The 19356-nt window shown below is 43.8% G+C and overlaps 1 protein-coding gene across 2 annotated transcripts in view; it reads left to right on the top strand.

Annotated features, from left to right (window-relative positions):
- LOC115121946 (programmed cell death protein 10-like) overlaps positions 1-19356 on the top strand; it is a 42003-nt gene that overhangs the window by 13730 nt on the left and 8917 nt on the right. The window contains exons 4-5 of one of the 2 annotated variants that reach the window (XM_065000542.1): positions 3800-3917; positions 15188-15314. In XM_065000542.1, coding sequence (XP_064856614.1) covers positions 3800-3917; positions 15188-15314 — 245 coding nt within the window. The remainder of the gene's footprint in view (positions 1-3799; positions 3918-15187; positions 15315-19356) is intronic. The other variant, XM_065000543.1, reaches the window with a different exon arrangement.

The raw sequence follows: 19356 nt of genomic DNA, 5'->3' as shown, positions 1-19356 counted from the left end.
TGTGTCGAGGCACAGATCTGGGGAAGGGAACCAAACAATGTCTGCAGCATTGAAGGTCCCCAAGAACACAGTGGCCTCCATCATTCTTAAATGGACGAAGTTTGGAAACACCAAGACTCTTCCTAGAGCTGGTCGCCCGGCCAAACTGAGCAATCGCTGGAGAAGGGCCTTGGTCAGGGAGGTGACCAAGAACCCGATGGTCACTCTGACAAAGCTCCAGAGTTCCTCTGTGGAGATGGGAGAACCTTCCAGAAGGACAACCAGCTCTAGCACTCAACCAATCAGGCCTTTATGGTCGAGTGCCCAGACGGAAGCCACTACTCAGTAAAAGGCACATGGCAGCCCACTTGGAGTTTGCCAAAAGGCACCTAAAGACTCTCAGACCATGAGAAACAAGATTTTCTGGTCTGATGAAACCAAGATTTTACTCTTTGGCCTGAATGCCAAGCGTCACGTCTGGAGGAAACCTGGCACCATCCCTAGAGTGAAGCATGGTGGTGGCAGCATCATGCTACGGGTATGTTTTTCAGAGGCAGGGACTGGGAGACTAGTCAGGATCAAGGGAAAGATGAACAGAGCAAAGTACAGAGAGATCCTTAAAGAAAACCTGCTCCAGAGCTCTCAGGACCTCAGATTGGGGTGAAGGTTCACCTTCCAGCAGGACATTGACCCTAAGCACACAGCCAAGACAACGCAGGAGTTGTTTTGGGACATTTTCTCTGAATTGAGTCCTTGAGTGGCCCAGCCAAAGCCCAGACTTGAACCCTATCGATCGAACATCTCTGGAGAGACCTGAAAATAGCTGTGCAGCAACGCTCCCCATCCAACCTGACAGAGCTTGAGTAGAATTGGAGAAACTCCCCAAATGCAGGTGTGCCAAGCTTGTAGCATCATACCCAAGAATACTCAAGGCTGTAATCACTGCCAAAGGTGCTTCAACAAAGTACTGAGTAATGGCTGTAACCTACCAACATGTGGAAAAGGTTAAGGGGTCTGAATACTTTCCGAAGGCACTGTAAACAGTACCAGTCAAAAGTCTGAACGCAGCTACTTATTGAAGGGTTTTTCTTTATTTTAACTATTTTCTTATTTGTAGAAAAGTAGTGAAGACATCAAAACTATGAAATAACATGGAATCATGTAGTAACCAAAAAAAAGTGTTAAACAAATCAAAATATATTTGAGATTCTTCAAATAGCCACCCTTTGTCTTGATGACAGCTTTGCACACTCTTGACATTCTCTCAACCAGTTTCACCTGGAATGCTTTTCCAACAGTCTTGAAGGAGTTCACACATATGTTGAGCACTTGTTGGCTGCTTTTCCTTTACTCTGCGTTCCAACTCATCCCAAACCATCTCAATTGGTTTGAGGTTGGGTGATTGTGGAGGCCAGGTCATCTGATGCAGCACTCCATCACTCTCCTTCTTGGTCAAATAGCCCTTAAATAGCCTGGAGGTGTGTTTTGGGTCATTGTCCTGCTGAAAAACAAATGATGTCCCACTAAGTGCAAACCAGATGGGATGGCATGTCACTGCAGAATGCTGTGGTAGCCATGCTGGTTAAGTGTGCCTTGAGTTCTAAGTAAATCGCTGACAGTGTCACCAGCAAAGCACCCCCACACCATCACACCTCCTCCTCCATACTTCACGTTGGGAACCACACATGCAGAGATCATCCGTTCACCTACTCTGCAGCTCACAGAGACACGGCGGTTGGAACCAAAAATCTCACATTTGGACTCATCAGACCAAAGGACATATTTCCACCGGTCTAATGTCCATCGCTCGTGTTTCTTGGCCCAAGCAAGTCTCTTCTTCTTATTGGTGTCCTTCAGTATTGTTTTCTTTGCAGAAATTCCACCATGAAGATCTGATTCACACAGTCTCCTCTGAACAGTTGATGTTGAGATGTGTCTGTTACTTGAACTTGGTTGAAGCATTTATTTGGGCTGCAATTTCTGAGGTGCAGTTAATTGCTGGATTCTGAGGCTGGTAACTAATGAATGCATCTTCTGCAGCAGAGGTAACTCTGGGTCTTCCTGTCCTGTGGCGGTCCTCATGAGAGCCAGTTAACTCTAATGAACTCATCCTCTGCAACAGAGGTAACTCTGGGTCTTCCATTCCTGTGGCTTTCCTCAGTTTCATCGTAGCGCTTGATGGTTTTTGCGACTGCATTTGAAGAAACTTTCAAAGTTCTTGAAATTTTCCGTATTGACTGACCTTCATGTCTTAAAGTAATGATGGACTGTCATTTCTCTTTGCTTATTTGAGCTGTTTTTGCCATAATATGGACTTAGCCCTATTTGGTAAAAGACCATCTTCTGTATACCAACCCTACCTTGTCACAACACAACTGATTGGCTCAAATGCATTAAGAAGGAAAGAAATTCCACAAATGAACTTTTTAACAAGGTACACCTGCTAATTGAAATGCATTCCAGGTGACTACCTCATGAAGCTGGTTGAGAGAATGCCAAGAGTGTGCAATGCTGTCAAGGCAAAGGGTGGTTACATTGAAGAATCTCAAATATAACACTTTTTTGGGGGGCTTACTACATGATTCCCTATGTGTTATTAGATTGTTTTTTACATTGTAGAATAGTAGTGAAGACATCAAAACTAAGAGAAACCTTTGAATGAGTAAGTGTGTCCAAACGTTTGACTGGTACTGTAAATATACTTTTTTGGGGGGATGGTAAACGTTTTCAGTGTGAACTTAAACAACTAAAGTTTAAACGACTGAAACCAGACATAAAGTATGTAGAAAGATAATGGGAGTGATCATGTATTTATTATTATGAATTGATTATAATAATTTACTATCGCCAAAATAACTAGACGAGATGAATCTAAAACCCCCAGAATGTCATGACCTCCATTGACTTTAGTTTATTTTTCATTCACTCAGTTTTTTTCATTCACTCAGTTTTTTCATTCACTCAGCCCCATTTGCAAAATGGGTATAATTGCAGGAAATGAGCTCCCCATGACAATGCATTGTCATAGACCAGTGATGGGTTACTTTGATGGGGGCCACACAAAAAAAACTGACCTTATCATGGGGGGGTCGCAGTGGCTCGTGGGTCTGCATAGCCACATCCATTTTGCCATGGGGTGTAGAGAAAATGTTAGTTTTTAAACTAAGTTCGCTGCAATTCTATCCATTTTGCCACGGGGTGGAAAGAAACAGCAATTTTACAGCACATTTCCTGCAATTCTACACTTTACCACCAGGTGGAGGCAAATGTTTGCAGTTTTTAGCATGATAACTGATGATCATTGGGCCCCACCCTGGTTGGTAATTGGACATTGCTTACTACAAGTTTAGAAAGCTGGCCGCTAGACTAAATTACCAATCTATAAAAATGTAGCTGACATGGGCTAATTGAGTGTCTGCTGATGCACAACCAAATGTTGAAAATGCACCTTGTGATTTTCTATTAGTCCAACTCTCAACAGTAAATTGATATTAAATTATTATGAATAATAATTGGTCTGCAGGCCACCAGCTGACGATCCTTGAGAGCCTGGTGATGTGTACTCTGTGGTTGATTAGCAGAACCTGGTGATGTGTACTCTGTGGTTGATTAGCAGCGCCTGGTGATGTGTACTCTGTGGTTGTTTAGCAGAACCTGGTGATGTGTACTCTGTGGTTGTTTAGCAGAACCTGGTGATGTGTACTCTGTGGTTGATTAGCAGAACCTGGTGATGTGTACTCTGGTTGTTTAGCAGAACCTGGTGATGTGTACTCTGTGGTTGATTAGCAGAACCTGGTGATGTGTACTCTGTGGTTGTCAGGCTGAGAAGGAGAACCCAGGGCTGACCCAGGACATCATCATGAAGATCCTGGAGAAGAAAAACGTGGAGGTCAACTTCATCGAGTCACTACTACGCATGGCTGCAGGCGATGTGGAAGGTCTCTCTCTCTTTCTGCGTTTGTCTCTGTCCTCTTGTGTGTCTGTCTGTTCTGCAGTGACTAACCTCAATCCAAGAAGACGTTAGGCATTATGCATCTGTGTGCAGTACTGTCTGTCTCCTCATGGTGGCACTGTTTCTCCACAAATTTAACAGCCTCTCCTCCTGTGAGACATTTCCTCCCACCAGGATAGAATTTCCTCTCCTGCATGGCCTGATTGATGGTAGTAATGAATTCTTGTGCACAGCTTGAAAAGCTCAGCTATAGTTACACACACACACACACACACACACACACAGTGATGAGAGCGCCCTCGCTCCTGTTTGAATACTAAATATACAGCGCCTTCAGAAAGTATTCGTACCCCTTGACTTATTCCATATTTTGTTGTTGCAGCCTGAATTCAAAATTGATGAAATGTATTTTTTTTCTTCTCACCCATCCACACACAATATCCCACAATGACAAAGGGAAAACATATTTTAGCATATTCATTTCAAATGTATTTCAGCCATATCTAATTTACATAAGTATTCACACCCCCGAATCAATACATGTTAGAATCACCTTTGGCAGCCATTATAGCTGTGAGGGTTTCTGGGTAAGTCTGTAAGGGTTTCTGGGTAAGAGCTGTAAGTGTTTCTGGGTAAGTCTGTAAGAGCTGTGCGTCTTTCTGGGTAAGTCTGTAAGAGCTGTGAGGGTTTCTGGGTAAGAGCTGTGAGGGTTTCTGGATAAGAGCTGTGAGGGTTTCTGGATAAGAGCTGTGAGGGTTTCTGGGTAAGAAGAGCTGTGAGGGTTTCTGGGTAAGTCTGTAGAGCTGTGAGGGTTTCTGGGTAAGTCTGTAAGAGCTGTGAGGGTTTCTGGGTAAGAGCTGTAGAGCTGTGAGGGTTTCTGGGTAAGTCTGTAAGAGCTGTGAGGGTTTCTGGGTAAGTCTGTAAGAGCTGTGAGGGTTTCTGGGTAAGTCTGTAAGAGCTGTGAGGGTTTCTGGGTAAGTCTGTAAGAGCTGTGAGGGTTTCTGGGTAAGAGCTGTGAGGGTTTCTGGGTAAGTCTGTAAGAGCTGTGAGGGTTTCTGGGTAAGTCTGTAAGAGCTGTGAGGGTTTCTGGGTAAGTCTGTAAGAGCTGTGAGGGTTTCTGGGTAAGTCTGTAAGAGCTGTGAGGGTTTCTGGGTAAGTCTGTAAGAGCTGTGAGGGTTTCTGGGTAAGTCTGTAAGAGCTGTGAGGGTTTCTGGGTAAGTCTGTAAGAGCTTTCCACACCTGGATATTTCTTTTAAAATGTTTCTAGCTCTGTGAAGTTGATCATTGCTGGACAGTCTTGCCATAGATTTTCAAGTACATGTAAGTCAAAACTGTAACTAGGCCACTTCGGGAACATTCAAGGTCGTCATGGTAAGCAACTCTAGTGTATATTTGGCCTTGTGTTTTAGGTTATTGTCTTGCTGAAAGGTGAATTTGTCTTCCAGTGTCTGTTGCAAAGCAGACTAAACTAGGTTTCCCTCTAGGATTTTTGCCAGTACTTGGCTCTATTCCATTTATTTTTATCCTAAAAAACACCCTAGTCCTTGCCGATAACAATCATACCCATAACATGATGATGCCACCACCATGTTTGGAAATATGAAGCGGCGTCCTCAGTGATGTGTTGGATTTGCCACAAACATAACACGTTGTTTTCAGGGCAGTTTTACGTAGTGCGTTATTGCGAACAGGATGCATGTTTTTGAATATTTGTATTCTGTACATGCTTCCCTATTTTTCAATTGGGTTAGTATTGTGGAGTAACTACAATGTTCTTTATCCATCCTCAGTTTTCTCCTATCACAGCCATTAAACTCTGTAACTATTTTAAGGTCACCGTTGGCCTCATGGTGAAATCCCTGAGCGGTTTCCTTCCTCTCCGGCAACTGAGTTAGGAAGGATGCCTGTATGTTTGTAGTGACTGGGTGTATTGATACACCATCCAAAGTGTAATTAATAACTTCACCATGCTCAAAGGGATATGATTATTATTATTATTTTTTAATTTGACCAATCTACCAATATGTGCCCTTCTTTGCGAGACATTGGAAAACCTCCCTGGTCTTTGTGGTTGAATCTTTTGTTTGAAATCCACTGCTTGACTGGCGGACCTTACAATTATCTGGATGTGTGGTACAGTATCTGGATGTGTGGTACAGTATCTGGATGTGTGGTACAGTATCTGGATGTGTGGTACAGTATCTGGATGTGTGGTACAGTATCTGGATGTGTGGTACAGTATCTGGATGTGTGGTACAGTATCTGGATGTGTGGTACAGTATCTGGATGTGTGGATGTGTGGTACAGTATCTGGAGGTGTGGATGTGTGGTACAGTATCTGGATGTGTGGTACAGTATCTGAATGTGTGGATGTGTGGTACAGTATCTGGATGTGTGGTACAGTATCTGAATGTGTGGTACAGTATCTGTATGTGTGGTACAGTATCTGTATGTGTGGTACAGTATCTGAATGTGTGGTACAGTATCTGAATGTGTGGTACAGTATCTGAATGTGTGGTACAGTATCTGAATGTGTGGTACAGTATCTGTATGTGTGGTACAGTATCTGTATGTGTGGTACAGTATCTGTATGTGTGGTACAGTATCTGGATGTGTGGATGTGTGGTACAGTATCTGGATGTGTGGTACAGTATCTGTATGTGTGGATGTGTGGTACAGTATCTGGATGTGTGGATGTGTGGTACAGTATCTGTATGTGTGGATGTGTGGTACAGTATCTGTATGTGTGGATGTGTGGTACAGTATCTGGATGTGTGGTACAGTATCTGTATGTGTGGATGTGTGGTACAGTATCTGTATGTGTGGTACAGTATCTGGATGTGTGTGGTACAGTATCTGTATGTGTGGATGTGTGGTACAGTATCTGGATGTGTGGTACAGTATCTGGATGTGTGGATGTGTGGTACAGTATCTGGATGTGTGGATGTGTGGTACAGTATATGTATGTGTGGTAAAGTATCTGTATGTGTGGTACAGTATCTGTATGTGTGGTACAGTATCTATATGTGTGGTACAGTATCTGGATGTGTGGTACAGTATTTGTATGTGTGGATGTGTGGTACAGTATCTGGATGTGTGGTACAGTATCTGGATGTGTGTATGTGTGGTACAGTATCTGTATGTGTGGTACAGTATCTGTATGTGTGGATGTGTGGTACAGTATCTGGATGTGTGTGGTACAGTATCTGGATGTGTGTGGTACAGTATCTGTATGTGTGGATGTGTGGTACAGTATCTGGATGTGTGGTACAGTATCTGGATGTGTGGATGTGTGGTACAGTATATGTATGTGTGGTACAGTATCTGTATGTGTGGTACAGTATCTGTATGTGTGGTACAGTATCTGTATGTGTGGATGTGTGGTACAGTATCTGGATGTGTGGTACAGTATCTGGATGTGTGTATGTGTGGTACAGTATCTGTATGTGTGGTACAGTATCTGGATGTGTGTATGTGTGGTACAGTATCTGGATGTGTGGTACAGTATCTGGATGTGTGGTACAGTATCTGGATGTGTGTATGTGTGGTACAGTATCTGGATGTGTGGTACAGTATCTGGATGTGTGTATGTGTGGTACAGTATATGTATGTGTGGTACAGTATCTGGATGTGTGGTACAGTATCTGTATGTGTGGTACAGTATCTGTATTTGTGGATGTGTGGTACAGTATCTGTATTTGTGGATGTGTGGTACAGTATCTGGATGTGTGGTACAGTATCTGGATGTGTGGATGTGTGGTACAGTATATGTATGTGTGGTACAGTATCTGTATGTGTGGTACAGTATCTGTATGTGTGGTACAGTATCTGTATGTGTGGATGTGTGGTACAGTATCTGGATGTGTGGTACAGTATCTGGATGTGTGTATGTGTGGTACAGTATCTGTATGTGTGGTACAGTATCTGGATGTGTGTATGTGTGGTACAGTATCTGGATGTGTGGTACAGTATCTGGATGTGTGTATGTGTGGTACAGTATCTGTATGTGTGGTACAGTATCTGGATGTGTGTATGTGTGGTACAGTATCTGGATGTGTGGTACAGTATCTGGATGTGTGGTACAGTATCTGGATGTGTGTATGTGTGGTACAGTATCTGGATGTGTGGTACAGTATCTGGATGTGTGTATGTGTGGTACAGTATATGTATGTGTGGTACAGTATCTGGATGTGTGGTACAGTATCTGGATGTGTGGTACAGTATCTGGATGTGTGGTACAGTATCTGGATGTGTGGTACAGTATCTGGATGTGTGGTACAGTATCTGGATGTGTGGTACAGTATCTGGATGTGTGGTACAGTATCTGGATGTGTGGTACAGTATCTGGATGTGTGGATGTGTGGTACAGTATCTGGAGGTGTGGATGTGTGGTACAGTATCTGGATGTGTGGTACAGTATCTGAATGTGTGGATGTGTGGTACAGTATCTGGATGTGTGGTACAGTATCTGAATGTGTGGTACAGTATCTGTATGTGTGGTACAGTATCTGTATGTGTGGTACAGTATCTGAATGTGTGGTACAGTATCTGAATGTGTGGTACAGTATCTGAATGTGTGGTACAGTATCTGTATGTGTGGTACAGTATCTGTATGTGTGGTACAGTATCTGTATGTGTGGTACAGTATCTGTATGTGTGGTACAGTATCTGTATGTGTGGTACAGTATCTGGATGTGTGGATGTGTGGTACAGTATCTGGATGTGTGGTACAGTATCTGTATGTGTGGATGTGTGGTACAGTATCTGGATGTGTGGATGTGTGGTACAGTATCTGTATGTGTGGATGTGTGGTACAGTATCTGTATGTGTGGATGTGTGGTACAGTATCTGGATGTGTGGTACAGTATCTGTATGTGTGGATGTGTGGTACAGTATCTGTATGTGTGGTACAGTATCTGGATGTGTGTGGTACAGTATCTGTATGTGTGGATGTGTGGTACAGTATCTGGATGTGTGGTACAGTATCTGGATGTGTGGATGTGTGGTACAGTATCTGGATGTGTGGATGTGTGGTACAGTATATGTATGTGTGGTAAAGTATATGTATGTGTGGTACAGTATCTGTATGTGTGGTACAGTATCTGTATGTGTGGTACAGTATCTGGATGTGTGGTACAGTATCTGTATGTGTGGATGTGTGGTACAGTATCTGGATGTGTGGTACAGTATCTGGATGTGTGTATGTGTGGTACAGTATCTGTATGTGTGGTACAGTATCTGTATGTGTGGATGTGTGGTACAGTATCTGGATGTGTGTGGTACAGTATCTGGATGTGTGTGGTACAGTATCTGTATGTGTGGATGTGTGGTACAGTATCTGGATGTGTGGTACAGTATCTGGATGTGTGGATGTGTGGTACAGTATATGTATGTGTGGTACAGTATCTGTATGTGTGGTACAGTATCTGTATGTGTGGTACAGTATCTGTATGTGTGGATGTGTGGTACAGTATCTGGATGTGTGGTACAGTATCTGGATGTGTGTATGTGTGGTACAGTATCTGTATGTGTGGTACAGTATCTGGATGTGTGTATGTGTGGTACAGTATCTGGATGTGTGGTACAGTATCTGGATGTGTGGTACAGTATCTGGATGTGTGTATGTGTGGTACAGTATCTGGATGTGTGGTACAGTATCTGGATGTGTGTATGTGTGGTACAGTATATGTATGTGTGGTACAGTATCTGGATGTGTGGTACAGTATCTGTATGTGTGGTACAGTATCTGTATTTGTGGATGTGTGGTACAGTATCTGTATTTGTGGATGTGTGGTACAGTATCTGGATGTGGTACAGTATCTGGATGTGTGGATGTGTGGTACAGTATATGTATGTGTGGTACAGTATCTGTATGTGTGGTACAGTATCTGTATGTGTGGTACAGTATCTGTATGTGTGGATGTGTGGTACAGTATCTGGATGTGTGGTACAGTATCTGGATGTGTGTATGTGTGGTACAGTATCTGTATGTGTGGTACAGTATCTGGATGTGTGTATGTGTGGTACAGTATCTGGATGTGTGGTACAGTATCTGGATGTGTGTATGTGTGGTACAGTATCTGTATGTGTGGTACAGTATCTGGATGTGTGTATGTGTGGTACAGTATCTGGATGTGTGGTACAGTATCTGGATGTGTGGTACAGTATCTGGATGTGTGTATGTGTGGTACAGTATCTGGATGTGTGGTACAGTATCTGAATGTGTGGTACAGTATCTGAATGTGTGGTACAGTATCTGTATGTGTGGTACAGTATCTGTATGTGTGGTACAGTATCTGTATGTGTGGTACAGTATCTGTATGTGTGGTACAGTATCTGTATGTGTGGTACAGTATCTGTATGTGTGGTACAGTATCTGGATGTGTGGATGTGTGGTACAGTATCTGGATGTGTGGTACAGTATCTGTATGTGTGGATGTGTGGTACAGTATCTGGATGTGTGGATGTGTGGTACAGTATCTGTATGTGTGGATGTGTGGTACAGTATCTGTATGTGTGGATGTGTGGTACAGTATCTGGATGTGTGGTACAGTATCTGTATGTGTGGATGTGTGGTACAGTATCTGTATGTGTGGTACAGTATCTGGATGTGTGTGGTACAGTATCTGTATGTGTGGATGTGTGGTACAGTATCTGGATGTGTGGTACAGTATCTGGATGTGTGGATGTGTGGTACAGTATCTGGATGTGTGGATGTGTGGTACAGTATATGTATGTGTGGTAAAGTATATGTATGTGTGGTAAAGTATATGTATGTGTGGTACAGTATCTGTATGTGTGGTACAGTATCTGTATGTGTGGTACAGTATCTGGATGTGTGGTACAGTATCTGTATGTGTGGATGTGTGGTACAGTATCTGGATGTGTGGTACAGTATCTGGATGTGTGTATGTGTGGTACAGTATCTGTATGTGTGGTACAGTATCTGGATGTGTGTGGTACAGTATCTGGATGTGTGTGGTACAGTATCTGTATGTGTGGATGTGTGGTACAGTATCTGGATGTGTGGTACAGTATCTGGATGTGTGGATGTGTGGTACAGTATATGTATGTGTGGTACAGTATCTGTATGTGTGGTACAGTATCTGTATGTGTGGTACAGTATCTGTATGTGTGGATGTGTGGTACAGTATCTGGATGTGTGGTACAGTATCTGGATGTGTGTATGTGTGGTACAGTATCTGTATGTGTGGTACAGTATCTGGATGTGTGTATGTGTGGTACAGTATCTGGATGTGTGGTACAGTATCTGGATGTGTGGTACAGTATCTGGATGTGTGTATGTGTGGTACAGTATCTGGATGTGTGGTACAGTATCTGGATGTGTGTATGTGTGGTACAGTATATGTATGTGTGGTACAGTATCTGGATGTGTGGTACAGTATCTGTATGTGTGGTACAGTATCTGTATTTGTGGATGTGTGGTACAGTATCTGTATTTGTGGATGTGTGGTACAGTATCTGGATGTGTGGTACAGTATCTGGATGTGTGGATGTGTGGTACAGTATATGTATGTGTGGTACAGTATCTGTATGTGTGGTACAGTATCTGTATGTGTGGTACAGTATCTGTATGTGTGGATGTGTGGTACAGTATCTGGATGTGTGGTACAGTATCTGGATGTGTGTATGTGTGGTACAGTATCTGTATGTGTGGTACAGTATCTGGATGTGTGTATGTGTGGTACAGTATCTGGATGTGTGGTACAGTATCTGGATGTGTGGTACAGTATCTGGATGTGTGTATGTGTGGTACAGTATCTGGATGTGTGGTACAGTATCTGGATGTGTGTATGTGTGGTACAGTATATGTATGTGTGGTACAGTATCTGGATGTGTGGTACAGTATCTGTATGTGTGGTACAGTATCTGTATTTGTGGATGTGTGGTACAGTATCTGTATTTGTGGATGTGTGGTACAGTATCTGGATGTGTGGTACAGTATCTGGATGTGTGGTACAGTATCTGGATGTGTGGTACAGTATCTGGATGTGTGGTACAGTATCTGGATGTGTGGTACAGTATCTGGATGTGTGGTACAGTATCTGGATGTGTGGTACAGTATCTGTATTTGTGGATGTGTGGTACAGTATCTGGATGTGTGGTACAGTATCTGTATTTGTGGATGTGTGGTACAGTATCTGTATGTGTGGTACAGTATCTGGATGTGTGGTACAGTATCTGTATGTGTGGTACAGTATCTGTATGTGTGGTACAGTATCTGGATGTGTGGTACAGTATCTGTATTTGTGGATGTGTGGTACAGTATCTGTATGTGTGGATGTGTGGTACAGTATCTGGATGTGTGGTACAGTATCTGGATGTGTGGTACAGTATCTGGATGTGTGGTACAGTATCTGTATTTGTGGATGTGTGGTACAGTATCTGGATGTGTGGTACAGTATCTGTATTTGTGTATGTGTGGTACAGTATCTGGATGTGTGGTACAGTATCTGGATGTGTGGTACAGTATCTGGATGTGTGGTACAGTATCTGGATGTGTGGTACAGTATCTGTATTTGTGGATGTGTGGTACAGTATCTGGATGTGTGGTACAGTATATGTATGTGTGGATGTGTGGTACAGTATCTGGATGTGTGGTACAGTATCTGGATGTGTGGATGTGTGGTACAGTATCTGGATGTGTGGTACAGTATCTGGATGTGTGGTACAGTATCTGGATGTGTGGATGTGTGGTACAGTATCTGGATGTGTGGTACAGTATCTGTATGTGTGGATGTGTGGTACAGTATCTGGATGTGTGGTACAGTATCTGGATGTGTGGATGTGTGGTACAGTATCTGGATGTGTGGTACAGTATCTGTATGTGTGGATGTGTGGTACAGTATCTGTATGTGTGGATGTGTGGTACAGTATCTGGATGTGTGGATGTGTGGTACAGTATCTGGATGTGTGTATGTGGTACAGTATCTGTATGTGTGGTACAGTATCTGTATGTGTGGACTACAGAGATGAGGTACTGTGTGTATGTGTGTATGTGTGGTACAGTATCTGTATGTGTGGTACAGTATCTGTATGTGTGGACTACAGAGATGAGGTACTGTGTGTATGTGTGGTACAGTATCTGTATGTGTGGTACAGTATCTGTATGTGTGGACTACAGAGATGAGGTACTGTGTGTATGTGTGGTACAGTATCTGTATGTGTGAGCTACAGACCTTTCATTTAACTAGGCAAGTCAGTTAAGAACAAATTCGTATTTACAATGACGGCCTACGAACCAAGTGGGTTAACTGCCTTGTTCAGGGGCAGAACATCAGATTTGTAACTTGTCAGCTTGGTGATTCTATCTAGCTACCTTTTGGTTACTGGCCCAATGCTCTAACCACTAGGCTACCTACCACCTCTACACTCTAACCACTAGGCTACCTGCCACCTCTATACTCTAACCACTAGGCTGCCTGCCTCCTCTACACTCTAACCACTAGGCTACCTACCACCTCTACACTCTAACCACTAGGCTACCTGCCACCTCTACACTCTAACCACTAGGCTACCTACCACCTCTACACTCTAACCACTAGGCTACCTGCCACCTCTATACTCTAACCACTAGGCTGCCTGCCTCCTCTACACTCTAACCACTAGGCTACCTATCTAACCACTAGGCTGCCTGCCTCCTCTACACTCTAACCACTAGGCTACCTATCTAACCACTAGGCTGCCTGCCTCCTCTACACTCTAACCACTAGGCTACCTGCCTCCTCTACACTCTAACCACTAGGCTGCCTGCCTCCTCTACACTCTAACCACTAGGCTGCCTGCCTCCTCTACACTCTAACCACTAGGCTGCCTGCCTCCTCTACACTCTAACCACTAGGCTACCTATCTAACCACTAGGCTGCCTGCCTCCTCTACACTCTAACCACTAGGCTACCTATCTAACCACTAGGCTGCCTGCCTCCTCTACACTCTAACCACTAGGCTACCTGCCGTCCCAAATGTGACTGCTAAGGCTACCTGCTACAAGTGTGACTGTTTAGGCTACCTGCCGTCCCAAATGTGACATGTTTACTGCTGAACTTGTTTAGGCTTTCCATAAAGGGGTTGAATACTTATTGACTCAAGACATTTCAGCTTTTCATTTTTAATTAATTTGTAAAAAAATAAATAAATAAAAATCATTCCACTTTGACATTTTGGGGTATTGTGTGTAGGCCAGTGACACAACGCCTAGATTTAAGTCATTTTAAATGTAGTATGTAACAACAACAATGTGGAAAATGTCAAAGGGTTTGAATACTTTCTGAAGACCCTACTTCCTGCTTTTAGCCAGGCTACACTACAGTGTTACCTCTCTCTAACTTTCCCCTCAGTCACAGTACTTCCTGCTTTTAGCCAGGCTACACTACAGTGTTACCTCTCTCTAACTTTCCCCTCAGTCACAGTACTTCCTGCTTTTAGCCAGGCTACACTACAGTGTTACCTCTCTAACTTTCCCCTCACAGTCACAGTACTTCCTGCTTTTAGCCAGGCTACACTACAGTGTTACCTCTCTCTAACTTTCCCCTCACAGTCACAGTAATTCCTGCTTTTAGCCAGGCTACACTACAGTGTTACCTCTCTCTAACTTTCCCCTCAGTCACAGTAATTCCTGCTTTTAGCCAGGCTACACTACAGTGTTACCTCTCTAACTTTCCCCTGACAGTCACACTACTTCCTGCTTTTAGCCAGGCTACACTACAGTGTTACCTCTCTAACTTTCCCCTCACAGTCACAGTACTTCCTGCTTTTAGCCAGGCTACACTACAGTGTTACCTCTCTCTAACTTTCCCCTCAGTCACAGTACTTCCTGCTTTTAGCCAGGCTACACTACAGTGTTACCTCTCTCTAACTTTCCCCTCAGTCACAGTACTTCCTGCTTTTAGCCAGGCTACACTACAGTGTTACCTCTCTCTATCTTTCCCCACACAGTCACAGTACTCTGCTCACACACACAGTCACAGTACTCTGCTCTCACACACACACAGTCACAGTACTCTGCTCTCACACACACACAGTCACAGTACTCTGCTCTCACACACAGACGGATCTCTGAGTGGGGCTGTTCTGTTAGTGCCTCTGGAATGCTCTCTCTACATTCCACCACCACCTTGTTGACCTGTCTCCATGGTGACTCGGGCTGTCTTCGTGTGTGTGTGTGTGTGTGTGTGTGTGTGTGTGTGTGTGTGTGTGTGTGTGTGTGTGTGTGTGTGTGTGTGTGTGTGTATGTAGAGTTCATGATTGACAGGCCTGAGCAGGAGTTCCAGGACTTGAATGACAAGGCCCGGGCACTCAAACACATCCTCAGCAAGATCCCGGATGAAATCAACGACAGAGTACGCTTCTTACAGACCATCAAGTCAGTACACATACGAGCTCGGAGACCTCCCAGTACATCGTCTGTGACGTCATTCACACTTCTCAAGCACACGTTCTCTTGTTTCCATTTACAGTACCAGTCAAAAGTTTGGACACACATACTCATTCAAGGGTTTTTATTTATTTATTTTTGACTATTTTCTACATTGTAGAATAATAGTGAAGACATCAAAACTATGAAATAACACACATGGAACCATGCATATGAATCATATGGAACCATGCATATGAATCATATGGAACCATGCATATGAATCATATGGAACCATGCATATGAATCATATGGAACCATGCATATGAATCATATGGAACCATGCATATGAATCATATGGAACCATGCATATGAATCATATGGAACCATGCATATGAATCATATGGAACCATGCATATGACACATAGAACACAGCGTGTTTATATTTTTTTAGATTCTTCATAGTAGCCACCCTTTAGATTCTTCATAGTAGCCACCCTTTAGATTCTTCATAGTAGCCACCCTTTAGATTCTTCATAGTAGCCACCCTTTAGATTCTTCATAGTAGCCACCCTTTAGATTCTTCATAGTAGCCACCCTTTAGATTCTTCATAGTAGCCACCCTTTAGATTCTTCATAGTAGCCACCCTTTAGATTCTTCATAGTAGCCACCCTTTAGATTCTTCATAGTAGCCACCCTTTAGATTCTTCATAGTAGCCACCCTTTAGATTCTTCATAGTAGCCACCCTTTAGATTCTTCATAGTAGCCACCCTTTAGATTCTTCATAGTAGCCACCCTTTGCCTTGATGACAGCTTTGCTCCACACTTGGCATTCGCTCAACCAGATTTGTATTTTACCTTCATTTAACTAGGCAAGTCAGTTAAAATTAAGAACAAATTCTTATTTACAATGACGGCCTTGGAACAGTGGGTTAACTGCCTGTTCAGGGGCAGAACGACCTATTTTTACCTTGTCAGCTCGGGGGATTCCATCTAGCAACCTTTCGGTTACTGGCCCAATGCTCTAACCACTAGGCTACCTGGCTCCTCTACACTCTAACCACTAGGTTACCTGCCTCCTCTACACTCTAACCACTAGGCTACCTGCCACCTCTACACTCTAACCACTAGGTTACCTGCCTCCTCTACACTCTAACCACTAGGCTACCTACCACCTCTACACTCTAACCACTAGGCTACCTGCCTCCTCTACACTCTAACCACTAGGCTACCTGCCACCTCTACACTCTAACCACTAGGCTACCTGCCTCCCCTACACTCTAACCACTAGGTTACCTGCCTCCTCTACAATCTAACCACTAGGCTACCTGCCTCCTCTACACTCTAACCACTAGGTTACCTGCCTCCTCTACACTCTAACCACTAGGCTACCTACCACCTCTACACTCTAACCACTAGGCTACCTGCCTCCTCTACACTCTAACCACTAGGTTACCTGCCTCCTCTACACTCTAACCACTAGGCTACCTGCCTCCTCTACACTCTAACCACTAGGTTACCTGCCACCTCTACACCCTAACTACTAGGCTACCTGCCACCCCAACTTCCTGAGGTAGTCACCTGAAATGCATTGTAATTAACAGGTGTGCCATGTTAAAAGTTAATTTGTGGAACGTTGAACGTTTCTTCAAGTGCAGTCGCAAAAACCATCAGGCGCTGTGATGAAACTGTCTCTCATGAGGACCGCCACAGGAATGGAGGAGGCAGAGTTACCTCTTCTGTGCTGTGATGAAACTGTCTCATGAGGACCGTCACAGGAATGGAGGAGGCAGAGTTACCTCTTCTGTGCTGTGATGAAACTGTCTCTCATGAGGACCGCCACTGGAAAGGAAGACCCAGAGTTACCTCTGCTGCAGAGGATAAGTTCATTAGAGTTACCAGCAACTGATTGCAGCCCAAATAATTGCTTCAAAGAGTTCAAGTAACAGACACATCTCAACATCAACTGTTAGAGGAGACTGCGTGAACCAGGCCTTCATTGCCAAATTGCTGCAAAGAAATCACTACTAAAGGACACCAATAAGAAGGAGAGACTTGCTTGGGCCAAGAAACACGAGCAATGGACATTAGACCGGTGGAAATCTGTTCTTTGGTCTGATGAGTCCAAATGTGAGATTTTTGGTTCCAACTGTCTTTCTGAGACACAGAGTAGGTGAACGGATGATCTCTGCATGTGTGGTTCCCACTGTGAAGCATGGAGGAGGAGGTGGGATGGTGTGGGGATGCTTTGTTGGTGACACTGTCAGTGTCAAGGCATTCTGCAGCGATGCGCCATCCCATCTGGTTTCCGCTTACTGGGACTATCATTTGTTTTTCAACAGGACAATGACCCAACACACCTCCAGGCTGTGTAAGGGCTATTTGACCAAGAAGAAGAATGATGGAATGCTGAATCAGATGACCTGGCCTCCACAATCACCTGACCTCAACCCAATTGAGATGGTTTGATATGAGTTGGACCGCAGAGTGAAGGAAAAGCAGCCAACAAGTGCTCAACATATGTGCCAACTCCTTCAAGACTGTTGGAAAAAGCATTCCTCATGAAGCTGGTTGAGAGAATGTCAAGAGTGTGCAAAGCTGTCAAAGCAAAAGGTAGCTACTTTGAAGAGTCTCAATTATAAAATATATTTTGATTTAACAACTTTTTTGGTTACTACATGATTCCTTATTTACTAATTAAATAATCACAAATATATAACAAAACAGTAGATCTTGGTTACTAACACAATGCATTGATAAGTCCCTAGTGGGCTAAACCGGTATGACGGCATGGTAGACAATGGAAAGGGGTGGGGACAGGAAAAGAGCAGGAGAGACAAAATGGATTCACTACACACAGTTGATAATTATATTCATTGAAATGCTAATCCTTTGCACATGAATGGCTTCTCATTCGAAAATAATTGCAACGTATATATTTACGCCCGTATGTCGTTGTTGTCTTCTCTGTTGGAAACGCCAGTCTGTCTGCTGGAGAGTCAGTTCATCAGAGAGTCTCTGGTTAACTTCCCCAGAAGTCACAATGTCTTCTCTGTTGGAATCGCCGGTCCGTCTGCTGGAGAGTTCAGTTCATCAGAGAGTCTCTGTTTAACTTCCCCAGAAGTCACAATGTCTTCTCTGTTGGAAACGCCGGTCCGTCTGCTGGAGAGTCAGTTCATCAGAGAGTCTCTGGTTAACTTCCCCAGAAGTCACAATGTCTTCTCTGTTGGAATCTGGTCCGTCTGCTGGAGAGTCAGTTCATCAGAGAGTCTCTGGTTAACTTCCCCAGAAGTCACAATGTCTTCTCTGTTGGAATCTGGTCCGTCTGCTGGAGAGTTCAGTTCATCAGAGAGTCTCTGTTTAACTTCCCCAGAAGTCACAATGTCTTCTCTGTTGGAAACGCCGGTCCGTCTGCTGGAGAGTCAGTTCATCAGAGAGTCTCTGGTTAACTTCCCCAGAAGTCACAATGTCTTCTCTGTTGGAACCGCCGGTCCGTCTGCTGGAGAGTCAGGTTCATCAGAGAGTCTCTGGTTAACTCCCCTAGGAGTCACCATGTCTTCTCTGTTGGAAACGCCGGTCCGTCTGCTGGAGAGTCAGTTCATCAGAGAGTCTCTGGTTAACTTTCCCAGGAGTTACAATGTCTTTCGTAGTTGTCGCTTTCTCAGCGGCTCTGGGTGGTGTCTGTTGTAATGTATACGTCAGGCGTACAGATGCCCGTTGCTTAGAAGAGATGCTTCCGCGGTCGTCGGTATTCTCGTCCTAGATTTACTTAATTTCCGGCTGCAGACTAGTAATTCTACGTCTAGGATTTGCTCTTATTCTGTAGTGATCGATAGTCTCAGAGTTTTACCATTTCCAGCCTTGTAGTCAGCACTACCCACTGTATGGTCTCCATGGCCTATAGAGTGGTAGTTCTTAACCATTTCACGTGTAGCGTCAGCTGCATGTTTTCTAGTCTAATGGTCTATAGCAGGGGTCCCCAAACGTTTTCCTGTGAGGGCCACATAACTTTTCCCTTCTCTGATGGGGGGCCAGTGTTAGTTTGTAAC

The sequence above is a fragment of the Oncorhynchus nerka genome, linkage group LG14 (genome assembly GCF_034236695.1).
Source record: "Oncorhynchus nerka isolate Pitt River linkage group LG14, Oner_Uvic_2.0, whole genome shotgun sequence".
Classification (NCBI taxonomy): domain Eukaryota; kingdom Metazoa; phylum Chordata; class Actinopteri; order Salmoniformes; family Salmonidae; genus Oncorhynchus; species Oncorhynchus nerka.
The sequence above is the reverse complement of the archived record's forward strand: the minus strand, read 5'-3'. Positions and strand labels throughout refer to the sequence as shown.